At 46.8% G+C, this 27,880-nt stretch overlaps 2 protein-coding genes across 2 annotated transcripts in view; one reads left to right on the plus strand and one right to left on the minus strand.

The window, feature by feature from the left end:
* RAD1 (RAD1 checkpoint DNA exonuclease) overlaps positions 1 to 12,475 on the minus strand; it is a 58,605-nt gene extending 46,130 nt beyond the window's left edge. The window contains exon 1 of the mRNA XM_085630971.1: positions 12,326 to 12,475. The gene's annotated coding sequence lies outside the window, so the exon portion shown is untranslated. The remainder of the gene's footprint in view (positions 1 to 12,325) is intronic.
* Positions 12,476 to 12,863: 388 nt separating this feature from the next.
* The window catches only part of DNAJC21 (DnaJ heat shock protein family (Hsp40) member C21), a 132,979-nt gene continuing 117,962 nt past the window's right edge, over positions 12,864 to 27,880 (plus strand). Inside the window, exon 1 of the mRNA XM_085630972.1 lies at positions 12,864 to 13,098. Coding sequence (XP_085487098.1) covers positions 13,002 to 13,098 — 97 coding nt within the window. The 5' untranslated portion in view covers positions 12,864 to 13,001. The remainder of the gene's footprint in view (positions 13,099 to 27,880) is intronic.

Here is a 27,880-nt window from a genome sequence, read left to right on the forward strand (position 1 = left end):
GCCCCTGCCAACTAGTCGAGGATGTCAATATGTGTGCACGGCTGAAGACACATACTCTGGATATTTGATAGCATTTCCATGTAAACGTGCTACTCAGTTGAACACATTGAAAACGTTAGATTTGCTGATTTTGTATTATGTAATTCCATTACAGATTCAAAGTGACAATGGGTCTCATTTCAAAGGCAAATTGGTGCAGGATTATGGTGTACAAAACAACATTGAGTGGGTCTGTCATATTCCATATTACTCGCTGGCTGCGGGTCTGATGAGCGCATGAATGGATTGTTGAAAGATCAATTGAGAAAGTTGTCTGATGGGTCATTGAAAAGTTGGAGAGATCATTTAAATGAAGCACTGCAAATACTGAATAATAGATCCATAGCAAATGCAGAAACCCCTTTGATGTGAATGCTAACCCCAGACTCGCAGATTCAGCCTCATGTCGCCACCAATACCATTCACTACTGGGAGACAGCTCCTGAAGCTTTGGCTCCGTACTGGGCGACACCGGAGGCTGCAGGTCTTGATATGCATGCTTTGAAACAGTACAGACTCAAACCAAGGGATATAGCACTTATTGAGACAGGAGTGGGAATACAGATTCTCCCAGAGCACTTTGGCTTGATCGCCCCTCGATCTGGACTGGCTCTAAAGGGCATTCAAGTGCTGGGAGGGGTCATTGATGCAGACTATCAAGGTCATCCTACTTAATAGTGGAGACGCTGATTTGGTAATACAATCTGGAGACAGAGTTGCTCAAATAGTGATCATGCCAGTATACAGAGGGATAGTCAAGTCAGCCCTCCTCACCACGCGTGTTGAAGGAGGGTTTGGCTCTACTGACAAGAATCCAGGAGCCAAAGTGTGGGTAGAAACTCCAAATGGTCCCCCCGAACAGACAGAGGTTATTGAAATAGGAAAGGACAACGTCCTGTTAGTCATGAAACCAGGGCAGGAAAAATGGGAACGTGCCTGCTGATAAATGTTACTTGCGAGAATGAATAATACCCGTTTGTTCTCTGTTCTTTTAGATCACAGCATGGCGTATCTGTGCTCTGCTTGCGCTCGCTGGAGTGTGTTTGGTCGTGTTCGAGTGGGGCCGGGAGGCCCTTACTCCGAAGTGGCCAGCCGACAGGGCAAATCAACAGCACTGAAGACTCGGCCTGACAATGTGTGGTCCTATCTTGCACAGATAGTCTTCAACAGGTCGTACTTTTGCATGACAAACATGAAAAGCACCATAGATATTATTTCCACGTGCCTCATAGCTATACCTACCCCTGTTGATGTGCTGTTGCAGACATTGAATGTCACAAATACAGACGAGGCAGTGGAGGAACATGATGTGAAATCTCACGTCACCTTATGAGTTTTGCTGATTTTGTCCAGAAACTACTGATGATGATTGGAAAAATCTAACACAAGTGATAACGTTAAACATCTCTGAAGGCGACATTTGCTATAATTTGAGTTGTGACCCCATTACCATTGGTAAATGTGCTCATATACGACTTGAAGGAAGTAAATCGCGAATGACGTGGGAACAACAAACTCTATGCAGAAATCGAAATGAAAGTACATGCCAAAATATGCAAAACCACATGATGTGCAAAAATGTAGTATCTGCTGCCAGTCATTTCAGGAATGTCAAATTGCCTGTATTGTATTGTATTGATTCTTATATAGCGCTGCTGTGACCCTACGGGTATCCTGTCGCTCTGATATAGCACAAATATTACCGGTGCGAGAAATTAAACAGATTGGAAGGGTTAGGCTTTCGGAAAGAGCCATGTTTTAAGGCTCTTTCTGAAATCAGTTAATGAGTCGAGTTGTCAAATCTTCTGTGGTAACTCATTCCACAGCCGGGCACCCACCACGCTGAAAGCCCTCCCGCCCATCCTAGACCGTTTGAATCTAGGAATTAACAGCAAGTTGGCGCTGGAAGAGCGGAGCTGTCTCTGCGGGAGGTACCAGGTAAACTTTTCCTGAAGGGGGATTGGACCCATCCCGTGTGTTGCTCTGTATACCAAACAGAGAGATTTAAAAAGGACCCTTTCTCTGATTGGCAGCCAGTGAAGCTCTCTCCGAGCCTGAGTAGAGGATGAGACACGTCTGCGGTTTAGTACTAGTTTAGCCGCAGCCGATTGGACTCTGCAGCCCCTGGAAGATGTATTGAGGGGCCCCCAAATACAGAGAGTTACAATAGTCCATCCTACTCAACACTGTGCTGCTCACAACCAGGGGACGCATCTCTTTCGGTAGAATCGGTAAGATCCGGCGCAACAGGCGCAGTAGCCCAAAGCACACTCTGGCTGTATTGCCTGCCTGAGATTCCATTTGGAGGTTATTATCTATAAGGACCCCCAGATTGCGTATTGTCTTAGCCGGGGCCAGCGAGTCCTCCTCTGGGGCAAGCCTGAACTCCACCGGTGAATGTAGAGTCAACCTTGCTGGTGAATAATACAGTACCTCGGTCTTCCCTCCATTGAACTGCAAGGAATTTCTCTGCAGCCAATTTGTGGTCAGACGCATGCACTCGTGGAATCGTTCCATGGGGACAGCCTGTTTACCCTCCATAGAGAATGTCAATTGCGTGTCATCCGCATAGTTGACCAGTTCCACCCCAAATGCTTTGATGATAGAAAAAAGTGGTTGTAGATAAATGTTGAAAAGAATGGGGCTGATAGAGTTTACCTGTATGTTTTTTTAACCAAGTTTTAAAAAATATTGTCATTTTAACTTGTTTTTACTCACTTGCGGCACTTTAATACTTCGTTCCCCAAATATATTGAAGTATTCAATTTTGCACGCCCGCCCGCCATCTTGGAAGTAGCGCGGGGAGCAGTCTAGTGTCTGCTTCCCACACGCTAAAAAGAGGCTCATGGTACAAGCGCGCAGCGGCGAAATCTCCTGAGGCTTGAGCCGGGAGACAGTGGCTGTAACGTTTTGTATCGGGGGCTGGAGCGATCCTAGCATTGTTTTAAGGTAGCGTTTACCTGGATGTTTTTTTAACCAAGTTTTAAAAAATATTGTCATTTTAACTTGTTTTTACTCACTTGCGGCACTTTAATACTTTGTTCCCCAAATATATTAAAAGTATTCAATTTTGCACGCCCGCCCGCCATCTTGGAAGTAGCGCGGGGAGCAGTCTAGTGTCTGCTTCCCACACGCTACAAAGAGGCTCATGGTACAAGCGCGCAGCGGGCGCGCCAAAGAAAAGCCCGTCTGCGCCTGTCCGCGGCCGACCGGGGCCAGGGGCCACGACCCCTGCTCTATTGTCCCCTACTATACGGAGATACAGTTCCCAGGCTCTCCTTCAACTTAGAATGAAGCCCTCTCCTCTTTGCGTCCCTTCCTGCAATCCAATAGATCACGGATTAGTCTGTCCACACTGTGGCTTTCAAATTTTCCGTGACCTTACGGATAAAGGTACTCTAGTTCGCATGTATCTATTGAACTGTAGGTCACTCCCCAAACATAGCACAGAGGTTTCGCTGTTTTTAGAGGATACTAAACCAGATGCCTTATTTTTAACAGAAACCTGGCTCCATTCCGAATCAGACCCTGACGTTATCAAAGCACTACCTAAGAGCTATCTGATCCTACGGGCAGACCTCCCCACCAGAGGAGGTGGACTTGCCACTATCTTTAAGGATTGCTATAACTGTCGGAGTCTGCCCAACTCTCTACCCAATTGTGAAAGTCTAACCTTCTCTCTTGATCTCTCTGCTACCAATACCTTTTCAGGGACGCTTATATACCGCCCACCGGGGCCTATGGGGCAATTTCTTCATGCCATATCCCCCTCATTGGCTGACTCGGTATGTAGCTTAGCAAACTACACACTTTTAGGAGATTTCAACATCCACCTTGATAACACTACCGACCATAATTCCTTAGATCTGTCTGAGAACCTTGCTGCATTACAACTCCAGCAGTTAGTAACGAAACCCACCCATTGTAAGGGTCATCTGTTGGATTCTATCTTCAGTAACTGTATTGACCTCCTGGTGGAAAACCCCGCCCCGCTACCCTGGACAGACCACTTTCTGATCCCTTTTTGTCTGTCTATTATACACAGTCCTCCTTCTCCATCTAAAGTCATTCGGAAATTCGGAATTGGTCTACACTCTCACGAGCGGACTGGGCTCTGGCCCTCGAGTCATCAAGACCTTCTCTCGATCCTGACCCCACCCTAGCCAATCGAAATTTTAATAACTGGATTCTGAATTCTTTAGATGCTACTCTCCCCTTAGAATGCATCAAAACCAAGCGTGGCACCAAAACTGCCCCTTGGTATTCCCAAGACCTGCGAGAAAGCAAGCGCCTTTGTAAAAAACTAGAGAGGAAATGGCGTCTGGACTTTTCACCCTCCAGGAAAATTGCTTACAGAGCTGCGATAAAATCTTATAAGAACAAAATCAGAAACGCACAAGCTGTTATTTTCGAAACTAAGATCACTGCAGCTGCCTCTAAGCCTAAAGAAATTTACAACATTGCAAAAACTCTCCTTAAACTTCCAGGAAAAATTCCCAACCCTGGTGATGCTCAACTTCGTTGCAACGATCTGGCAGAGTTCTTTCATGGAAAAATCCAGGCCATATACATCACCTTCCCTATCACCCAGACCCTCTCAATGACTGTCGAAGATGCTAAGACAGAGGTGTCGCCCCCTGTAACACTTGAAACACTCCCCCCTCTGAATCAGCCCATTTTACAGTCCTTGATGTCCCAGATTAAATTTGGTTCCCCCAACGACCCCGCGCCCCCGCGATCTCTGATGTTAGTCAGTCCACTCATCCTCCCCACTATCATGGAGTTGCTTAATGCCTCCCTAGCCACCGGCATAGTTCCGCTCCCTTGGAAACACGCTATGGTAAAAGCCCTGCTTAAAAAACCTAACCTAGATAGCAACAACCCGGCGAACTATCGCCCAATCTTCTCTTACCCTGGCTCAGCAAGATTGTGGAGAAGCATGTCAATAAGTCATTGACGGAGTTTCTCGAGACCCACCATCTGTTGGATCCTTCCCAGACTGGGTTTCGGCCCTTGCATGGGACTGAGATTGCTCTGATTGCAGTGACGGAAGAGGCTAGGAGGATTATCGATCAAGGAGGCACCGTCGCCATTCTCCTCCTTGATCTTAGCTCTGCTTTTGACACTGTGAACCACAGCATCCTTCTTCAGAGACTCTCCAATCTGGGAGTCTCTACTCAGGTTCTCAGATGGTTTAATTCCTTCTTGTCTGATCGCTCCTTCCAGGTTTTCAAGAGTAATGCCACCTCCCCTTGTAAACCTCTAGAATGTGGAGTGCCGCAGGCCTCTTCACTGAGCCCAACGCTCTTCAACATTTATATGACCCCACTGGCTGCAATCGTCCACCCTTTTGGGATAAAAATTGTGACCTATGCGGACGACACCCGGTTAGTAGTCGCCTTAAACCAAACTCAGACACAGATTAACAATAACCTGAGGGACTGCCTAGAAGCAGTGGCCTCCTGGATGACCTCATCCTGTCTTAAATTAAACGGAGATAAGACAGAGCTGATGCTTCTGGGCAACTCTCCCAACGCCATCAATAACCTCTTCTGGCCATCCTGCCTTGGTTCTACTCCTATTCCCAAGGACTCAATTAAGAGTCTGGGTATCTGGTTGGACAAATCTCTCAACTTCTCCTGCCAGGCAGCTAAACTCTCAGCCACCTGTGTCGGGATGCTTAGGCTCATCCGAAAAATTCTCTCCCGTCTTCCCTTTAAAGCTAGACAAATTATGACCCAAGGCCTCATACTCTCTCGTTTGGACTATGGAAACACCCTCTATTTGGGGGCCCCCCAGTCCACGATCAATAAGCTTCAGGTCATTCAGAACTGTGCAGCACGAATGCTCCTGCAAGCTCCCCGTCATGTTTCAGTAAAACCTGGTCTAAAGAAATTGCACTGGCTTCCAATCAGGGAAAGAATTTCCTTCAAGAGCCTATGCGTTGCTCACCGCGCTTTTTGGAAATCTGGCGCCACCATAAATCATTCCCTGATCTCCCCCCACCTTCCCACCAGACACCTTAGATCAGCGTCCTTCTTTCTGACCACGGTGCCAAAAATTAAGAGAACCAGAGCTGGAGGACGACTGTTCTCTTATAATTCATCAAAACTCTGGAACTCTCTGCCTCTCCATCTACGTTCAGAATCTAACCATCTTTCCTTTCGAAAGGGGCTAAAAACGCTGTTGTTTACCACTACAGACTAGGTCCCTCTACGCATACGCAGGTCTATTTAGCGCTGGGACGCCTCAGGGTAGCCATCGCGCTCTATAAAAACTGCTTTCATTCATTCATTCATTCATACTGGAGCCCTGCGGTACTCCATGGGCTATGGAAGATGTTCTAGATGTAAATGGTCCCAAGGTTACCATCTGCTGTCTCCCTGTCAGATAGGATCGAAGCCACTGCAGTGCCCGTCCCTTTAACCCAATACCCTCCAATCTCTCAAGCAGAATTGGGTGACTCACTGTGTCGAATGCGGCCGACATATCCAGGAGCACCATAACCACGGTGCTCCCGTTGTCGGCCCGTATCCGTAGGTTATCCATCATAGTTGTCAGGGCTGACTCTGTCCCATGTCCGGGCCGGAAGCCAAACTGGTCCCTATCCAACAAATGATGTTCTTCCAAGTAATCTGAAAGCGATCTGCTCACAACCCTTTCCAAAATTTTAATTGGAAAAGGAAGGAGGGAGATTGGCCGAAAGTTGGCCGGGTTGGTCGGGTCCAAAGAGGGTTTCTTAATCAAAGGTGACACCACCGCCTGCTTCCAGCCCTTTGGGACTATACCTTCTTCCAGAGAGTGGTTACATATCTGCCGTAGCCAAGGAAAGGTCAGGCAGCCATATGATCTCCACATCTTCTGGGGCAGGGGGTCGAGTGGTGAACCCGAAAATAAGCTTTGCACCGTAGAATTAAAGATAAGGTCTGAAAGGGTAGGAAACCTATCCAAGGTGCATTGCTGACCCGGGACACCTTCAGTTACCTCTAACCCATGGGCCTGAGTGGCAGTTTCGTTATCCTTAAAGGAACCAACGATCTTTGCCACTTTTTCCTCAAAGTGGGTAGCGATCTCATCACATAACTTCTGTGAAGCCTCCACTTTGTTTTCCAAGCAGGTTGGAGCCGAGAGGTCTCTGACAATCTTAAAGAGTTCTCTGGTTCCATTTGTTGCTTGTACAATAGTTTTGGCGTAGAAGTTGGCTTTACTTTCTAGGATGAGCATCTTATACTTGGTCTGTGCCGTCTTTAGCACTAACTTATCCTCCTCCAAGTCCCCTTCCTCCATTTCCTTTCAGCCTTCTTGCACAAGAGGCGTAACTGTTTCAGTTCATCATTGTACCAGGGCGCAGAGATTTTATTTCTGTTTTTTATTTTCCTCAGTGGGATTAATTGGTCCAGGGCATCCGTAATGAACTACTGATGGGTAGTGTAATTTTCCTCCACTGTGCTAGATGCATGGAAGGGGTTCCCTGTAGGTGGTATCAGGAGGGCACCGGTCCTGGCCAATTTAGCCCAATTTCTACCCCTCCGGGAAGTCGCAGGAGTCTTAACTTGGTCCCGTCAGCCAGCTAGCATCATTTTAAAATGAATTAGATAGTGATCTGTCCAATTTTGAGGTACAATGTTTAATATCTCAACTTACAACTCATTTGCAAACAAGAGGTCGAGAATGTGCCCTCCCTGATGGGTCGGGGAAGTAACTAATTGTTGGAGATTAAAGTTAGTACAGGTGCATTTCAAATCTCTCAAATAGTTACCCATATTTGCATTCTCCCACAAGTTAAAATCGCCCAGAATAATTAGATTAGAGTGTGTTAGGGATAGGTTGGCGATGGTATCCAGGAAGGACTGATACATAGTGGTATTCCCTGGAGGACGGTAACAGATCAAACCTGAAAAGAGATTGCCCTTGGCTTCCTGCAGCGAGAATCCCATCAGTTCAATCCCGTCTACCTCATCCACCTGTAGGAGAGTGAATTTAAATTCTTCCCTAAATATCACTCCCACCCCTCCCCCTTTGCCTCCTTTCCTTGGGTTACTCCCACCCCTCCCCCTTTGCCTCCTTTCCTTGGGTTATGTAAAATTTTGAAACCTTCAGCGCAGGCGAGGCCTATCTCTACAATAGACTCTGCTCTGATCCAGGTTTCCGTGAGAAACAGGGCGTCGAGCTTCATATTGTCAATCAGCAGAGCAATTTCCATGTGGTGTTTTACTAACGACCTGCTGTTAATCAGCCCGCAAATTAAGCTACTGGGTGATATAGTACCTCTTTTTCCCGCAGTGGGACCGATGTGTACAACCTCAAGATCGACAGTAGTGTCTATACTATTACCTATATCCAAGAGCTGTTCGCTAGTAAAAATGTGGCGTGCCTCGCTGGCTAAACGGGCGGCGTGTACCGCGCCGAGCACGTCCGGGGGCAGACGGGCTTGCCTCTGGCGCGCCATCGGCATGCCCGCTGCGCGCGCGTGCTGCGCGCTTGAATTTCCCCGACTAAAATAGGCGTCCGTCGTATTCCTGAGCACTAGTGTGCTCACCAATATGACGCCCAAAGTGTGTCTCTACTACCCCCAAGATGGCGCTCAATGAGGGCGAGGAAGGAGAAGCCCCGCTCAAACGGCAGGTGAGCAACTCAATATAAGTGCGGGTATGTGGAGGATAGTGCTGGGACACTTTAAAATGCAGTACTTTAAAATACAATACACACTTTAAAATATAGCACACTCAAACGATAAAAGACCTTGGTCTGTAAATAGCAGCAACAATTTCCCACTGATTGCCTGTAAAGCCCTCCCGTGTCCTCTCAACTCGGCAGCTAGTGCGTTATACCAGTTAGTACCGGCGCGCTTGCATTTCCCCGACTAAAATAGGCGTCCGTCGTATTCCTGAGCACTAGTGTGCTCACCAATATAGCGCTCAAAGTGTGTCTCTACTACCCCCAAGATGGCGCTCAATGAGGGCGAGGAAGGAGAAGCCCCGCTCAAACGGCAGGTGAGCAACTCAATTTAAGTGCGAGTATGCGGGGGATAGTGCTGGGACACTTTAAAATGCAGTACTTTAAATTACAATACACACTTTAAAATAGGGTGGTTATTCTCATTTGGTAATGTTACATATACGTATATTCCAGAAAATATCACAGGTGGACCGTGTGCCTTTACTAGATTAGGCCTCATGATGTTCCCATTAGATCCATCATCACATGTTCGGAATACCAGAGAAGCTGTTCAACTCAGTGAACATTGTGATTCTGAAATTAATTTATTATCTAAGTCTGAATACATTAGTTTAGCTGCTTCAATAGTAGTAATTCCAGGCCTAACCATTTACAATTCTAGGGCTGTTAGTGAATTATCATGTTTGATGGAGAAAAATATTAAGCATACATCAGTTGCTTTAGCAGAATTATTATTAGATGTGCCAGGGGCAAGAAAAGCTGTATTACAGAACAGAGCCGCAATCGATTATTTACTCTTAAAACATGATCATGGATGTTCAGACTTTGAAGAATGTGTTGCTTTAATCTTTCAGATCATTCTTAGTCAATTCAATCCCACATTGACGCTTTACATAAGTTAGCTAAAGATGTCAAGCAGGATGTAGAAAAAGGGTGGTGGGATTGGTTGTTTGGGTGGCTGCCGGATTTTGGTAAACTTCGCTCTGTTCTAGGTGGGATAGCATTAGCAATATGTATCTTGATATCATTATGTTGTTGTATCCAGTGTGTGCCTAATCTCTTATCTATGCTTCAACCTAAAGCAGTTGATCTTAGACATATATGTTATGAAAGCCAATGGTCAAAGGGTGGAATGTACTGATATTAAGTGATATATTGACCATTGGCTCCATTTGGCATAATTGACTCAATTTTCTGTACTCGCACGTAGCTGCAAAGTGGGGAGGGCATTTTTTGCTCTACACTTGTTTTTCGCTCCTCACCGATCAGAGTGAACTGGAACATTTTGTGTGGGATGCGTGCTTGGTACCTTTCAGGGAATGTGCGGAATGTACAGCTTTGTCTCGGAGTCAAAATACGGGAGCCTGGCCAGCCTCCGTCTTGACCTTGACACAAACCATTACAGCCAGCTCGTTTTTTTCCAAAAGAAGGGGGCGGGGTTTCTAGAATCTTCGCCTCACGTTGAGTAAAGGTATTAAAGCTGGAGACCTTCGGGGGCAGGTATCAACTCATCACAGAGTAGACATACTGCTGTAAAAGGGACGGAACTTGGGTCCCGATCAAATTCCTTCCTGGGCTGTCGAAGGGCTTCTCCAGCTTGAGTTGGCAAGGATGTTGCATGATCGATCGTTGAGGTGTTCCTTACTTTATGTACATCATTTCTAAGTTTCCTTGCTCTTTGCTACATGTATATATGCTGCATTTCATTCTGGTTTTGCACTTGAGTCATTTGATATCTGGGAGTCTGCATTAACTGATATATTGTGCCTTCCTTTCTAAAAAATAATTAATAAATATGTGTGTGTCACTTTAAATGCACCTGAATTTGTCTTCTTGCCTTGCCTTAAGAGAGTGCTGGGTTTTGTTTTATCGCCTCGTCTTTTAGGAGTGCTATTAAACGTGTGTTGTTTAAAGGTGCAGTAGTGCATTTTCCTCCTCTTGGGAGTACAGGGTCCAGGTGTGTCCTATTGCGTCACGACACTTGTCCAGAAAATAAGAAAAACAAGTACCATTCAAGCCACAGTACTCTATGCTCTATGAAGACATCACCTGAAGTCTGGAACCTACCAGAGAACCTGTGGTCTGCCCAAGGGGCTAGAAGCCTTCCTGCTCAGAAAGGGAAAGTGGCTGGCCCTGCAGGAGGACTGAATGTTAAGGAGAAACCCATTGTGTTCCTCGGGTGTAGGGCACCAAGAGGTAACTGACTGCTGAGAGAGAGCAAAGCCATTCCTGACCCAAAGTCTGCAAGGACACTCCCGTTCTAGGGCTCCCACGGTAGGCTCTGTAAAGAGGTATTCACTAAGTTGTCCTCATGTGTCCTGGCGTTCTTTCAATTAAGCATGCGGGCCTATACTGCCACTGGCACTTTAAGTGTCCACCCGAGAAGGGCGGCTGCACTGGCCTCCAGGGACGGAAGACTGCAAAAACTGCGGAGCATAAGCATCCTAAATCGGCGTCCAGAGCTGCAACTTCCAAACACGAGCACCGCCTGCACAGGCCTCCCGTGCCGCAACTGTCAAAGAAGAATGTACATCTGCATTGGCCTAAAGGGCTGTAACTGCAGGAGGGTCCACCTGCATCAGATTCGAAGCAGTTGCGTAACAAAACTTGATGGGGCCCCCTTGCAGGGTACGCGGAGGAGCCCCCTCCGAACTTAATCTGGAGCTCTCAACCGAAGTGCGGTGCTGAGGGCCCCCCCCCCCTGGAGGTTGCCCCCCCCCCCACACCACGGGGAGATGCGGGGTCCTGTGTTACACCCCTGATTCGAGTTTGTAACTGCCAAAGATGAGCATTTGCCATAGAGTTGCAATTGCCAATAGTGAACACCACAGCCTGTGTTCGCTCGAAGGCTGTGATCACCGACAAGCCCAGCAAGCATGGTCCTCAGCACCCTTGATCCTGAAATTATCCCACCCCAGCATCAAAGCTCAAAAGTGTACATACGCCGATTACACAGCTCCAGTGTCGCAAACGTACGTATCAACATGAAAAGAGGGAGCTTGAGGAAAAAAAAAATCGGGGGAATTTATTTTCCCCACTAACATTGAAACAGAGACAACGCGAGGCATGAGATAGCTCAAATAAAGCAGTTTTGTCTTTACAAATTGTGAGTCTCCCGCCTGAATACTATCTGTTATCATGTAAGCATTAAGCAGGTAACAGAGTACTTTGTCTGCCCCAACAGAGAGTGTGCCTGAGGACAAGCCCAGGGAAACTGTTGCTTTCAATTCTAACATTTGCCAACATAAACTCGGTGAGCCAAAGAACAACTGAACTGATCTGTGGGTCAATCGCTGGTGGCGGTTACGGAAGGTGCTTTGCAGTGCACTAGCAGAGTCTGTCCTCCGTCTAGTCAATGGGGAAACTAAATCCCCCCCCCCCCCCGATTTTTGTTTTCACTACCTCCATCTTTCCTGTTTCAAAATGTTGGCATGCATGCACATGCGATAGATAACACATTTCATGTAGCAGCTTGCGTGTTTTAAAGCCTTGGCTGAGGAAGGAGTCGTGATCTTTTATTTTCGTGCTTTTTTATTTTCCTTTAATGTGTGCTCATACCCTAGATGTCTGCCTTCACACTACAACAACACAAACGTAAGGCACTTACCAGATTAAGGTTTTATTGCGCTCTGCAGAGCATACTCGTTACGGATAATCACAGAAATACGCATAGTGTCACTGGATTCGCGTCCCTTCAAAACAAGGGCAAGATAGTGGCTCACGTGTTACCCGGAACGCGCCACTCACAAAGAGCCGGACCTCGCACGTGACATGTGTCTCAAACAGCAGTGAATTTGGCGGCCATCTTAGAGGGTACTTGTTTATGCATCATCGATACTTTAGACGTGAATCAGAGGCATGTGTTAGCGTCACTTTGATTTTCTTGAATCAATAGGACGTTCTTCAATATGTAATGTGTCTTTTTTCTCTTTTTGACAGAATTAATATTTTTGAAATGACAACAAAAACAAAAATCAGCGTATAACACTGCAGCATAAAAAGTAATGGGGCATAGCAAAAGAGGTGGGAATGTTCTTAATTCGTACCAGAGAGGTGAACCAATGTGAGTCTAAGATTGCCGAGATTCCCGAGTTGCTATGGTTTGAGTACCCTTAACTACCCTAAGTGTGCCTTTCTCTCGTTGTGATCAATGCTAGTGTGACTAGCGTTCACGCGTTTGTAGGTACCGGCTACGTCATGTCCGTTCTTGTCTCCACCTCCTGCTATGCTGTTTCTGCCGGTCCCTGTCTCAGCGTGGCGGCGGGCTGTGGGCTGCTGTCAGCATGAAGTGTCACTACGAAGCTTTGGGTGTGCGCAGGGACGCCACAGATGATGACCTTAAGAAGGCTTACCGCCGCCTGGCTCTCCGATGGCACCCAGGTACCCGGGCTCTGAGGGCAGGGACAATCAAAATATCATTTAAAAGGGAACGGGAGAAGAGTGGGGTGCTATAGAGTGATATACGAGACAGTATACCTTGATTAACAGTGGTGGGAAATTTTCAGGTATGACAATCGGAATTTACCTTTACTTTTAGTTCAACTACGACAGTGGAAATTCAAAACACATTTGACCTGATGATGACATCTCGGAACCTTAAGTTATAAGTTATGGGTTCTGCCAGCCTTCAGCTCGTCTATGTTTTCCAACGTCGATCAGTCTGTCCCCTGTGTCTGTCTTTCTGTCATCGATATTCAGTCGAATGTTGACTCGCTTGTGCTCCTATTTATATCCTTTTTTTTAAAATAAGTCTCAAACCGCACCCCACCTGAACTTTGAGACGTGTCTGGGCTGACATCCGAACTCAACATCGCCATCATCCTCACCCCAAAGGTGTAATGTCAATTGTGTAGAGGCAATTGATAGCTCGCGGACGAGTATTCAGGTATCTCTCTTCTCAAATATGCAGTGAATGTCTTCAATTATTTTCCTTGCTGTAGTTTAGTGCTTAAGCCTTTTCGAAATATTCATAGGCTGGGTGCTAAAATAATACTATTTTCAGTTTACACAATAAATTGATGATCATTTACCAAGCCATGAGACATTGATGAATGATCTAATTGGTATTTGTGAGATATTGGGTTGTTAGTTGAGGGGGGTGTGAGCTCTGCTCAAGCAATCACCACTTTCCATATCATGGTGAACGACTAAGGTCCCTACATTAACCTGTGCTTAATCCCCTGGTAGTTTGGCACAAAACCAGTCAGGCTTAATTTAAAGGCAATGTGTAAAGTATTTATGCTGCACACAAACTGTAATAAAGTGAAGACGCAAAAAAAATCCCATGATCAATTTAGAAAACTAGAGTACATTTTAATAAATTATTTGTCACCAAAACCAGCAATAAGTCAATCAGTAGAACTGGAGTTATGAATTTTTAAAGTTTAAGGTAAAAACTAGTGCCTAAAAGATGAAAGTGTAAAACACAAACCGCTATTCCTTTGAGACCTGGTCAAAGTAGAAAAATATGGCCGACTGCAATAGAGCGTGGGTCGGATACAAAGGGTGGATTGAGCCCGATCTTTGCTTGCATTCGGATTTAGAAGAAATTTAGTAGAAAAATGTCTGAGAAGGTAAAGTTTAGTAGGACAAGGCTGCAGGCACGGTCCAAGGAGGAGGAGGTGTTGTCGTTGGGGTGTCCTGCTGGAAAGGAAGGCATCCGGATCGTGGAATCTCAATTGTCCACCTGGTGTGCTCGCTTTCTTGACAGGACCCTGCAGATTCCAGACTCGTGCTGGATTCACCGTAGTCATCTTCCTTGAACAACTGAGATTCCTCGATCCGTACACCTTCCTTACCGACGACCCATTCGCAATGCCTTAAACATGTCATACCTCCTTCCAAGCAATCTAGTTACAGTGACCCCTACGCTCTTCACACGACTCTGGCTTCGCCTGGTTGTAACACGATTCTCCGTGTGCACTCCAGATCGGGAGTGTTCCCCTAAGATACCGTTCTTTTTGGAAATTGTGCATACCGATTCTTGGGTGCATTAATTGAAGTTACCTATCTCGTGGACCATTTCTCTCCACCTCAGCACCAACTGAATTTTCTGTAACCCGGTCCTGATGATGACCTGAATTACATATGGGTTGGAACGCCGTCGACCACTCAGTGCATTCTTGGATGTTTATTGGTTCCTTTAATTTGTTGATTATTTTATGTTCTCTCAATACTTTGTTTTGTAACCAATTTCCAAATTATAATTCTCGCAATGTCTTCGCTGCATTGTACACTTTTTTGACTTGCCACTTGCGCCGTTCACTTTTTGCATGAGCACTGATTTGCACATCAATGTTTGTGTTACACGCACATACAATGTAAATCGTGCTGATATATTAATTGTATGCAATATTCTTTCAATATAGATCTCGCTATACAACTTATACAAACCATTGATATCTCCCTGTTTATCTTTCAGGTGTAATTGATGTTTTACAGTTTAAATACTTGCCTAGAAATATTACCTTTTGAGACGTTATTGATTGTTAACCCATAAACCCAGTTGAGACCTGGGTAGTTAATGTGTATCTCCTGTGTTTTATTTTCTGTGGCAGATTCACTAGTAGCATTTAATTTACTGGTCCTGGGTATATGGTTGCCCACATTAATAGGGGCTTATGAGTAAATTAAAATATGCCAATCGGGTGTAAGCCAATTTTGAATAGTTTAGGCAATGAGCACAAGCACTTGAGCACTTTTTAGCAGTGTTAAAGTCCACAAAGACAAAAGACCAGAAAAAACGAATTCAGAAAACGAGGAGGGTGAAAGCAAGAAAAGTTTGGGGGAAGACTACCCTAATACTGCCAGGTTTAACAGTAAGCTGATTCGCTGTATGCCTAGGGTGTCTTTTACAATTGCTTGAGGTGTATGACCAACGTTAATCTACAGAGACACGTTGAGTTGTCCTCAGCAGTCTTCATGAACTCTTCATTTACTATTATTGTGTACATTTACTAAAGGCAGTCAAGGAAGCAGAGATACCAGAGGGAAGGCCACAATATAGCAAATTGTATCTGTTTCCCTTCTGTTCTAGTTTCTCGACAACTGTAATGTGGGGCACTTACATGGTCTGTCAGCATGTTTCTGAATTTTCAGTAAAAAGTAAAAAAAAAAAAAAAAAGTTAATGCTCCAAAATCCGACTTGTGGCCTAGTTCACATAGTTCATGTGTGCAGGTTATGTAGATCTGATAGACTGTATTCAGAAAAGTCACACTTCTCAGGCAGATACGAATAGCAGTCCAAATTGTTTTTGTCAGAGTTCAGCACAAGGAGACTATTTGTGGTGGAGTTTTGGTAGCACTGAGAGTACTAGATTATTGACAGTCTCTATCCAAAGACTCGCCTTACACAGTCAAGAAATTTACCTCATCCTTGCTTGGCCGGTGGCTAAAAAAGCCCATGAGATACTAACCTATGGCATGAACTGACAAGAAAAAACTTCTTGACCCTAGAGGTCTGGAAGGGATCTGATAAATGATCTCATAAAGTCAGGGATTGTACTGAATCGGTCTGGAATGATGCAGGCTTACTGCCCTTCTATTAGTTGGATGCTGTTTGCATGTCCTGAAACATCTGGTCGCACAGATGCGCTTGAATATTTTCTGACTAACTAGGCTGCAAGGTCCTTATGAGACCATGATGGTTTTAATCCCTCAAGCCGATCTTGATGTATTCTTCACCTAGGTGGGCCTCGCTGCTTGTCTTCCAGTAAATGGACTGCTCCTCTTTTTAAACCGGGGCAGTGTAGCGTATGAAGGTGAAGGGTCTGAACCCAGCAGCAGGACCTTTCCAAGGCCTTTGGGGGTTGAGTGGGACAGAAATAGGTCCTTTTTGGACTAATACATTTCTTTTGTAGTCCATATGAAGTACACCTACTGGCTGGATGGCACAAGTAGCTTGGAGGAATCGGGGGTGGGGAATTTAATAAAATATCTATTTGTCCATCGGGCAGGTTGCTTCATAAATCTACTTGTCCTGTAACAAAATCCACTTGTCCCTTTGGTGTGTTGACAAATTATGGCAGCATTCTCATTATATAAGAGCTCTGATATAGCCTCTCTGATTATGCCAGGGCTCATACCATAGTAGTGTTTGAATACTTGCAATCCCCTTATGCCACATTTCCGCAGATCTACATACAGGGGCTGAAGGTAGTGGTAAGCGATAGTTCCAGGGTTAGAATACCCTTTTGCGTCTGTGCAAACCTACTAATTTGTATGTTTTAAAGGTTTTCAGCAACTCCTCTCTAATCTTTTCCCATACTGAGAAATCGTGGAAATTTACTCCGGACAATGGCAGACGTAAACCTTCTTTCAGAGTTGGGGAAAAAGTGGTTTTCACCTGAGCAAATCTACACATGCATATTTGCTCATGCTAAAATGCAGTTCAGAAATATTTTCTAGGAGTACTATTTCTTGTCCTACCTAAGGTAAATTCTTGGGAATTCATGAAAGCCGTATAGCTGCACTTAATGCAAGGACATATACCATTTGTGCACTTTTGAGACTTTCTTTAATAATTGGGCCCCATATTTGATCTGGCATGGACCATGACCTTTTGCGTTTATTATAATTCTGTCTCTCTCTCTCTCTCTCTCTGTATCGGCTGGCTTCACTGTGAGTGACAGCAGTCCAGTCTTTCACAAGGAGCATATCTGCACACAAAGTAGTTTTGTTCAGTGCCAGTAACTACTGTGGCAGTGTGTGCTTTTTGAGACCCAATATTTTTTGTTGGTTTTGCCAATGTTTGTTATAATGATGAGGGCCCGGCAGCTCCCACACCAATGAGGTTTTACAAAAACCATTCCAAAACAATTCACACGTTGACAAAATTAAAAAGCTGACCACAAATTTCACACCTACTGGCTTTGCCAATGCTTGTTTATTTTTGTTTCCCATAATCTTATTGAAACTGGTTTTACCGATTTTTCCATTATGATTATTATGGGGAAATACTAGCATGCATCAACACATGTTACTAAATGATGCTGCAAAGAAATGGTACCTGAAATTTGACAGTATTGTAGCGATTTTATTACTATTTTTTATTTTTTTTCCCCTGATTTCATTTTTTTAATGAACATTTTATTTTAAAAGCAAGGAATCATCAATCTTGCTTTCAAGCTTCTGTAAATATTTGCATTGAACCGGAGCATTCTGGGAGCATTATACATAGCCACACATTGCTAAACATTGAAAATGTGTGTACACATTTTTATACTGGAACCACTGTCAGTAGTGCAGTCAGAGCTTACAACATTTACTTGGCGCGCTCTCCCTAATAATAAAGGCTTTCAATTAATGAACCATAAATACAAGTTTGAACAGTACTAACATATGGACAAACATATTACCTTAATTGCAAACAGTGACCTTTCCTGATCAAGAATGTGGTACTGCAAACTGGCAGCCAAAAGGTTTGTGCTGCAGGGGGTTGGGGCTACTTGTCCCAAGGACAAAATACACATGAAAACTTGTTGCCCTTAACCCCACACAATATGTCCTGGGCGTCGGGCTATAGGAATTCCACATCCCTGCAGGAAGGTGGTGCGGGACAGGTGGCCAGGATGCTGGTGATGGAAAAGAAACTGACAGCAATTGTAGCCAAGAATAAAGATTTGGAAGTGCACTCCCACCACAATAATGTTCGAATCCTATGCCTTGCCAAATCCACGCACTTGACTGAAGCAGAGCTTTGTGTGGAAGCTATCCTGATTGGGGAACTTTAGCGAAGATAATTTCCCTGATATGTTTATTGTTGACCGTGCTCATCAATCTTTGGCTCCGAGACTCATTCATGGTGCACCTCCGCAATTGGTAGTCGCTCTTCTATTTAACTACAGCAACAAAGACGCAATATTGAGGTTTACCAAGGGACATGGTCCACTGCAGCATTCTTCGACTTGGCAACTGCAGTGTAAGGAGCCATGAAGAAGTTCACAGGTTCAAAAAAGGTGCTGCACAATAAAGAAGTTATGGAGTAAAACTTCCAGTTGAACTTGAGGATAAAGTGAAACATTTGACAGATTCCAAAGTGTCCCTGATATTTGAGACGCAGTGTGTATCAGAGGCTGCAACATCCCAACGGGATTCTGAGTCTCGATCCATTGTTTCTGGTCATGATTAGGGTGCTCTTAGTGACATTGAATAGTCTTCACTCACCTGATGGTTTTAGACCACCTGGATAAGACCCAGATGCTGTGAAGTAGATATCCTTAAATGTATTTTTGTCCCGTTGGCATGTTGATTGTTTTTGGGGTGGATGCCATTAAACTATGTTTGCAAAAGAAACAATTCATGGATGCAATGTAAACATTCACCCCCAGTCACAAGGATCTGGGCTTACTCCATCATTCTTTTGCTCGCCACGCCACCCCAGTTTGGACCCAGCCATATGCAAATCAGTCTTGACCCTGTTCCTTATGGGAACAGTCTAGCCCGAACTGCCAAGTCAGGTCCTCCCTGGACCAGAAACAATCATCCTGGGACCATTTTCGGGGCATCACCCGGGCCAGACTAGATTGAATCCAATGGCGCAGTGAGCACGGGACCCACGTCTGGGCATACCCTTCCCACTTAGGGCGACAAATGAAAAAGAAACAGTTGATTGATGGAATAATGAACAATGCAAACATTTGCCCCCAGTCACAAGGATCTGGGTTTAATCCATCATTCTTTTGCTCACCATGCCACACCAGTTTGGACCCAGCCATATGAAAATCAGTCTTGACCCTGTTCCTTATGGAAACAGTCCAGCCCGAACTGCCAAACCTAAACTATGTATAGCAATATATCCCTCCATCCCCAAGAGGTTTGGCAGGTTGCGCCTCCCACTTGTGCAACACTTACAGTAGACCAGTGTTATGGTTTTCTTAAAGAGGGCTGTCTCATGGGCAAATTGGGTGTTCAGTGTGGGTGGGGCATTGGCTGCTTGTTCGCTGAGTGCAGGTAGAGGAAGCTGGGGCGGTATAGTTTTGTGATGTTTTAATTTAGCTTTAGCTATACAACTCATCACTCTAATAGGACACATCATCATACGGTTATTGCAGACCTCATTAAGCTCAGACACACCTAGATTTGTATGTCTGGGTTGTGCCATTACCTCTGTTTACTAGTCCGTTTGACTAGCACATAACATCCTCTGTAACTTTAATGTCCTGGAATATCCGAGGCCTGAATAATCCCCAGAAACACAGGCTGAGCCATGCATTCTTGGACAGACACAAGGTGCCTGTAGCTCTGTTACAATAGATACTCATGCGCGCTAATAATCCTAGAAGATTCAGAGGGAAATGAGGATACTGCTCTATTGCATTTTACAGTTCCTAGTCATGTGGGTCGCAATTCTGATATATAAAATATAGATTAGAAATGCAAATGTGAGTATAGCAACCCAGAGGGCAGGAACATTTTAGTTGGGGACGCTGATGGATCAACCTGGCATCAGTGTATATGTATATCGTCTGAATACTGTAAGCACCAAGGTATTTTATGAAATCGCTGACATATATCACCAGAATGCTGATTGCTTGATCATTTGGGGCGGAGACTTCAATTCGGTGATTGATGAGACAAGAGACCGATTCGGGCATGTTCATTCCCTGTCTAAAGTCCTCCCGGACACTCTAAGGTACTAAATGGGACTTCTAGAAATACATGACACCCAGCGGGCCACATCTGTGGAAGAAACTGCATACTCCTTTTACTCCACTGTACATGATTCATATTCCAGAATATACCTCTAGTGGTGTTCGTCTAGGGTGCTACAGTGGGCGTCTAGGGTGCTGCAGTGGGTGACGGAACAAAAGAGACCTCCACAGGACACTATCAAATGTTTCCCCCTGTGCTTCTACGGGCTTTTTTTTTAAAAACCGTTTATTACAAGACTCAAGAATATACAAATATGGGCCTACAACCTTCCGGCCGGCCGTTAGCAACAAAAGGAGCATACGATATACATTTATAAAACACATGGTGCTGCGGATGAGCATGAACAGGAGTTAACATCGTTGAGAGCCACACCATCCAGACCCCACTATACGGTTCCATTTTAAACTTAAAGAACAACAAATACACACAAACCCACAAGGCAATCCTCGGAATATAGCAACACGTGCTCCCCTAGAGGGGGGATCCTAGCCATCCATAGGAATCTCAAGAGGGGGGAGAGATCAAAACTAGGGCTGGGTAAACCCAATGCCCGGTACCGGGGGGATGAGTTGGCTAAGGGGACGGGGCCGGCGACGGATCGGGCAATGACGGCGGATCACAGATTCCCCCGCGGTAGGCGTTCCAGGGGCCCCATACTTTCACCCATGTCCCAGGCTTACCTCTCGCCACATACACCACCTTTTCCCGAAACATGCACCAATCCATATGTTCCTTCCAGGCCGAGACAGTCGGGGGCCTCTGGGATCCCCACAGTTGAGCAATATCACGCTTGGCAACCATATACCCCAGAGTCACCCACCACGTCTGCGGCACCGAGTAATCGGTAGGTTCCCACACATTCAACAGGCATCTCCTCGCTTCGGGCAACAGCGCCACATGCGTAACCACTAGCAGCACCTCATGCACACCACGCCAGAACCCCTCCACCTCCGGGCACTCCCACAAGATATGCAGAAAAGTCCCCAACGCACCACACCCACGTTTACACAAACCGTCCTCAGCATAGCCCATACGCAGGAGCTTTGGCCCGGTCATGTAGACCCTGTGGAGTATCTTGAGCTGGACGAAACGAAGGCGAGCCGGTATGGCCACCTCTTTCGGGGAGGCCACCGCGGAGATCCAGTCCTCGTCGTCCAGCTCCAGCCCATCGGCTACCCAAGCCTCACGAAGGGCCGTCAACAAGCCTGAGCGGTCGTTGATCAGTTTTTTGTAGATCAGTGAGATCGTGCTGTCCGGGATGTGTCCATCCAGCACTCTATCCTCCAGGGGGGAACACTCCGGGATGGAGGCAACGTCCGGAAAGACGGAGCCCAGTGCATGACGGACCTGCAAATACCGAAAGTACTCGCTGCCCTGTAACTGAAATTCCGTCTGCAGCATCTCGAACGTTTTAAATCCTCCCTTCGTCCAGAGATCCCCCACTTTGCTAATGCCTATTATGTCCCACTTCTCAAAGCCCTTCGAGGTCCACAAGGAGCCCAACCGCTCAGACGCGTACAGTGGTGACGCCCGGGTCAAACGGTCCTTCCACCCCATAGCTGCATTGGCCGCGTGCCACACTCGCACCATGACACGCGTGGGGCCCGTTAAGCGAGCGTCGGGCGCGCTAGAGTAGAGCGCTCGATTATGGTCACCACCTGGAAGTAGCATCCTATCCATTTCAAATGCCGGGTTTAAGGCGGGCCCATATAGGCCCTGATTAATCGCAGCTAGCTGGGAGGCCCAATAGTACCGTTTAATATCCGGGAGGGCAATCCCCCCGTCATACCATGGGAGCGTCAGCTTCGCCAAGGCAATACGTGGCCTCCCGTCCCAGAACAGGCGGCGTTGCAAACTCTCCACCTCGCGGAAGTAGCGCGCTGGGACGAGGTCCATAGTGTTCTGCAACGCGTACAGGAAACGCGGCAGCGACATCATTTTAAACAATGCCGCCCGGCCGAGCGGCGAAAGCGGCAAGCGCCGCCAGCGCGCGACATCCTCTTTCAGACGCTGGAGGGGGGGAAGCAAGTTCCGATCATACCGGGCCTCCGGGTCCAGAGTAATGAAGACACCCAGGTACCTGAATCCCTGCGGGGCGACCTGGATCGGACAGCCCCGCGGGAGGATAGGAGCCTCCCCGGAGAGAACATACACACACGATTTAGCCCAGTTGATGACAAGACCGGAGTTACGACCGAATGAGTGCAAAACATCAACCAGTACTACGAGTGATTTTCGTGGGGAAGCTAGGTACAAAAGGATGTCATCAGCGTATAGGGATACGCGGTCCTCATACTCGGGGGTCCAGCGGAGACCACGGATGGAAGGCTCCCACCGCAGCCACTCCGCCAGGGGCTCCAAGGCAAGTGCAAAGAGGAGCGGCGATAAGGGGCAGCCCTGCCGTGTGCCCCGGCCCAGCTCGAACGGAGCCGATACCCTTCCGTTCACCACCACCTGCGCCAATGGGCCCGAATACAGCAATTTGACCCAACTGATGAACCCCGGGCCAAATCCAAACTTTGCAAGCATCGCCCAGATGTATGGCCATTCAAGCGTGTCAAACGCCATGGTGGCGTCTAAGGACGCCAAAATGGCCGGCTCCCATATGAACGGGACACGTGCGAGCACACCGTGCAAACGCCGCAAATTAAGGGCTGTGTTGCGATGGGGAATAAAGCCGGACTGGTCCTGATGAACCAAATCGCCCACCACGCCGACCAGCCGATTGGCCAGTACCTTGGCGAGAATCTTGGGCTCCGCATTCAGTAGCGAAATGGGCCGATAGGATGTAACCCGGTCCCGAGGTCTCCCCTCCTTGTGGATGACCACGATTGTAGCCAGACGCTGGTCCAGCGGGAGGGAGCCCACCGAGTGTGCCGCCAGGAACATAGCCCGGAGGTGGGGCGCCAGCGTATCCGGTCGCAACTTGTACAACTCGATAGGGAGACCATTCGGACCCATGGCCTTGCCGGAAGCGACCGAGCGTATGGCGAGGGCGATTTTGTCGGAGGTGGGAGCTGCGTCCAGTGACACCCTGTCATCCCCGGAAAGGGACGGCAGCGCGATATCCCTGAGCAGGGCACGGGAATCCTCTTCCGAGCAGGGAGACACCGGGGAATACACCCCACGGAAATAATCCGCGAAACAGGAGACGATTTCTTCTGGCTCAGTTACACACACACCATCCGTTTTCTCAATCAGCGGGACCACACGATTCGCTCTCTCTTTTTTGTCCAACCACGCTATCAGTTTACCAGCCTTATCACCCACATCATACAGTCGCCCCTGTTGCTCTCTACTGAGGCCCCTGGCCGCCTCCGTGACGAGGGCCCTATAGGCCGCTTGCTTGAGTTGGAGAACATGTAATGCGGCATCCGTCACCCCACCTTCTAGATTACCCTCCAACTCGGCTATTTCAGCCTCCATCCGGGTCACCTCCTCCCGCTCGCGCCTCCGGGCGTGGGAAATAAGGGATAGGGCCTCCCCTCGAAGTACTGTCTTGAAGGCCTCTCACAGTGGTACAGCCGAAGGCACGGACCCCACATTCTCATCAAAATATCGCTGAAGGGATTTAATCAATTCAGCGCGAATGGCGGGGTCGCGCAGGTACCAAGGATTGATTGGGACCACCCTACCCTCACCCTTCGGAAAGACATCAAAGTGTAGTAGGAGCGGGGAGTGGTCCGAAATACCCCGTGGCAAATGGCGCACCTCTCCCACCCTCCCAACATAGGCCGCCGGGACAAGTACATAGTCTAGTCGTGAGAGACTACCATGGGCTCCCGAGTGGAAAGTGTACTGCAGCTGCGTGGGGTGTTTTAAACGCCAGCAGCCCACTAATCCAAATGTATCCAAGAGGCCGGATAGCCACGCCTGTGCCCGGGGGAGGTCCCTAGGGGGGTGACGATCCACAGTCCCAGATACCACCGCATTGAAATCCCCCCCCATAACTAAAAGCCCCCCCGGAAGGCCAAGGAGAAGGCGCCCCAGGTCTGCAAAGGTGGTCGACTACAGCCCCGGTGGGATGTATACTGACACAAAGACAACCACTTTGCCCTCCAGTCTTCCCACCAAGACCGTGTAACGTCCCCTGTCGTCGTGGAGCACCTCATCAATCTCCAACGGGAGCGAGTTCTTAACCATGATGCCCACACCCCTTGAGCCAGACGTGAAGCCCGAGTGGGCCACTAGGCGATAGCTACGCCGATTCATGGCGCAGAAGGAGTTGCCAATGAGGTGTGTCTCCTGCAGAAAGACTACATCGGGCGAGATTCGCTTCAAAAACTGCAGGACCACACCTCGTTTGATCCTGTCCCCCAGTCCATTCACATTCCAAGACAACAAAGTTAATTCCCTACCCCCCATCATATACAGAAGCCATCATTCGTCCCCCGGAGAGCACTTTAGAACTAACACAAAAATACGTTTGCCTTGTGATAAAAACGAACAATACCCCATCCTTACCCACCCACCCCAACAAAACTCCCCCCTCCCTGCACCCCTGCATGAGCCCGAACAGCCCCCCCAACGTGCAGTGTGCCTGTCGCCCCATATATAGTTAAACTAACTAGACCCCCTAGAGGAGGAGGGAGAACCCCCAATAGACCCAACACAACCTCCATAGGAGGGGAACTTACAAAGACTGACACAGAATCGAAAGTGGCATCATTTTCGTCCAGAGTGAGGCCCAATATTAAACCCTCAGTCCCGATCCAGCGTGCCGTCGACCCCCGCCGCCCCCGCCCCCCGATCACGGTCCCCGGACAGAGTATCCAGCCAGTCCCCGGCCGCTTCGGGACGATCAAAGAAGTGCGTGCGACCATCTACCTCCACTCGCAGCTTGGCTGGGAAGAGCATGGCATATTTGAGGTTTAGGTCCCGAAGGCGGCGTTTGACGCCTAGGAAGCTCAGTCTCTGCTTCTGGACCGCTGGGGTGAAATCAGGGTAAAAATTTACCTCCATGTTGTCAAGCTTGACCGGTCCATGCAGTCTGGAGGATTGCAGCATAGCGTCTCTGTCCCGAAAATTGAAAATCCGGGCAATGAGCGGTCTCGGAGGGGCTCCGACCTTCGGCCTTCCCCCGTTCTACGGGCTTTTAGTCCGGTATGGTGATGAGTGATGGGGACCATGGCAATTTCCATCTTAGCGTTGTTGGATACTGTCTTTAAGGCAGTGCTGTCCAATGAATGCAATACATGTATACTTTCATCTAAACACTGGGTTTGTGGACTAACATGCATTGGTGTAGGAGACCTTTAAGCCCCAGTGATCAGGGTGTGTGTATATCTTAGCAGACTGACATTCTAAAGGTGGTCTGTGCACAGTTCCATATGCCAGAACGTAAAATCAAAGACCTGCTGCTGTTGGAATCGTGTAAGAAAACTGAAAACAAAATACACAACTCCCTGTTGACATTTGGGGAGAAGGCTGACAAGGAGGTGAGCAGTTTAGGCGGTGAGGCTCAGGCCTGACACTGGTGAGGGGGTACACCCAAGTTGGACTTTGGCTATTCAGAAATATTTGTAAATAATCCTAGCGATTATAAGAGATGACATCACCCATAATCTGATCGTGGCTGAGATCACCAAAATCTTCTCTAACTGTTATTCAGAATTACATACTTGTATATACACAGAACTACAAATAATTGAGTACTGGTGGACATAGCCATGGTCTGGTTGGAGATCAATGATAAGCTACCACTTAAAATGAGCCCCGTTCGCTAGAGGAGATATCAGAAGCCATCAAAGTCTTGGCTGCTGGCAAGGCCCCTGGGTCAGATGGCCTTACAGCTGAGTTTTATAAAGCATTCAGTGAGAGCCTGTGCCCATATTTTCTCAAGATATTTAACAAGACTATTGCAGATAGTGGTCTGCTCCCATCACTACGTGAAGCTATTGTTGTTACCATTTTGAAACTCCACAAAACCCTACAGTCTGCTAAATCATATCAGCCATTACCTGTTCTCTTCTAGTCAGTAAGGTACTGGCTAGTATCATCGCCAATTGAATAACCAGAGTAATCAAAGACCTGGTCCTCCCAGATCAAGCAGGCTTTATTCCAGGTAAATCTCCTACACACAACATGAGACTATTTGCAGTGATGCATTACGTTCAACAGGAGCTCCCTGGAATCAGTGTCTTTTTACCCACTGAGAAGCCTTTTTATTCAATTCAGTTGCTTTTTCTGTACACTGTGTTGCGTAGGATAGGTTTAAGTGCTCAAATATTGCCCATGATCTCCGTGATGTATGTTACCAGCTGCCTGAATTATTATCCACAATACTTTATCAGCACCAGTGGTGCACACGAGGAGTATCAGACAGGGATGTCCCCTGTCTCTGATCCTGTTTGCCATATCTATGGAGCCATTGTCATATAAGTTGAGACAACACCATGCAAACAGAGGGGTGAGGTTCACAGAGACGTTTAGTATCGGTGTATAAAGATGACATCTTGTTGTTTGTGAAGCACCCAATGGAGAACCTGATGGCTGTTCTTCGTGTGATTACTAAATTTAGTGAGTGCTCTTGCATTGTAATTAAGTGGAGCACAACAAAGGTTTACCTGTTTATGCCATCTGCCCAGACTTTTGCCACAGAGTACCCAATCGATGTAGAAATGAATCAATCCAACGCCTAAACATTAAAATTCACAGGGATAAAGAGGTAGTTATTGTTGATAAATATGGCCCAGTGAGATCTAGATTGCGTACACGAGTGAATAGATGGATTAAACTACCCTTATACATCACAGACAAAGTGGTTATCATTAAAATGGTGGTGATGCTGGCGTTTCTCTGTCTATTCAGGAATATACAGATTCCTCTGACACAGCACTTCAAAATTTGAAGTTGGAGCTTAGTGGGTTAATTTGGACAGAGGTCAACCTAGATTAAGATGGGAGGATGTGATGCTACCACTTGCTAAAGGGATGTTGGCTGGCTGTTCCTGCCCCCAAGCTGCATTACTTGTCAGGCCAGCTTTTTTTTTTATCGGTGTGTTAGTATCTCTCTCAGCCTTCAATACTGCATACGGTTGTTGAAACCGTGACCATAGCCCCTGAGACCATCGCCTTTTCAGTAAAATCCCATTTCCTAGGACTTCCATGGACATGGTAACTGCAACCAACAATCTATTTTTGGACACTAGGGGCTGTACTCACCGAGTGCTCCACTATTTGACAATCCTGAAATACTCCTCACTAATGAGGCGGTGATGAAGATTACGCTTATTAAACACAATGTGACGAAGCTGGGACATTAATGAGAGTTAAGCAATTTTCTGATAAAGCCTCGTCCTATACACCTTACATATTTATATATTGCAGATTGTGACAGTCTAAAAGATTACTTCCCAGATTGTGACACAGTCTAAAAGATTACTTCCTAGTGGTCCCTCAAGAACCTAGGGAATTTACACCCCACCCTAAACTCCTCGGTCTTGAATATTCTAGGAGTTGGGTCTCACTAATCTATAGACTAACACTGGGAAAAAACTTAAGTCGTATAC

This window comes from Triturus cristatus, chromosome 2_1, assembly GCF_964204655.1.
Source record: "Triturus cristatus chromosome 2_1, aTriCri1.1, whole genome shotgun sequence".
Taxonomy (NCBI): domain Eukaryota; kingdom Metazoa; phylum Chordata; class Amphibia; order Caudata; family Salamandridae; genus Triturus; species Triturus cristatus.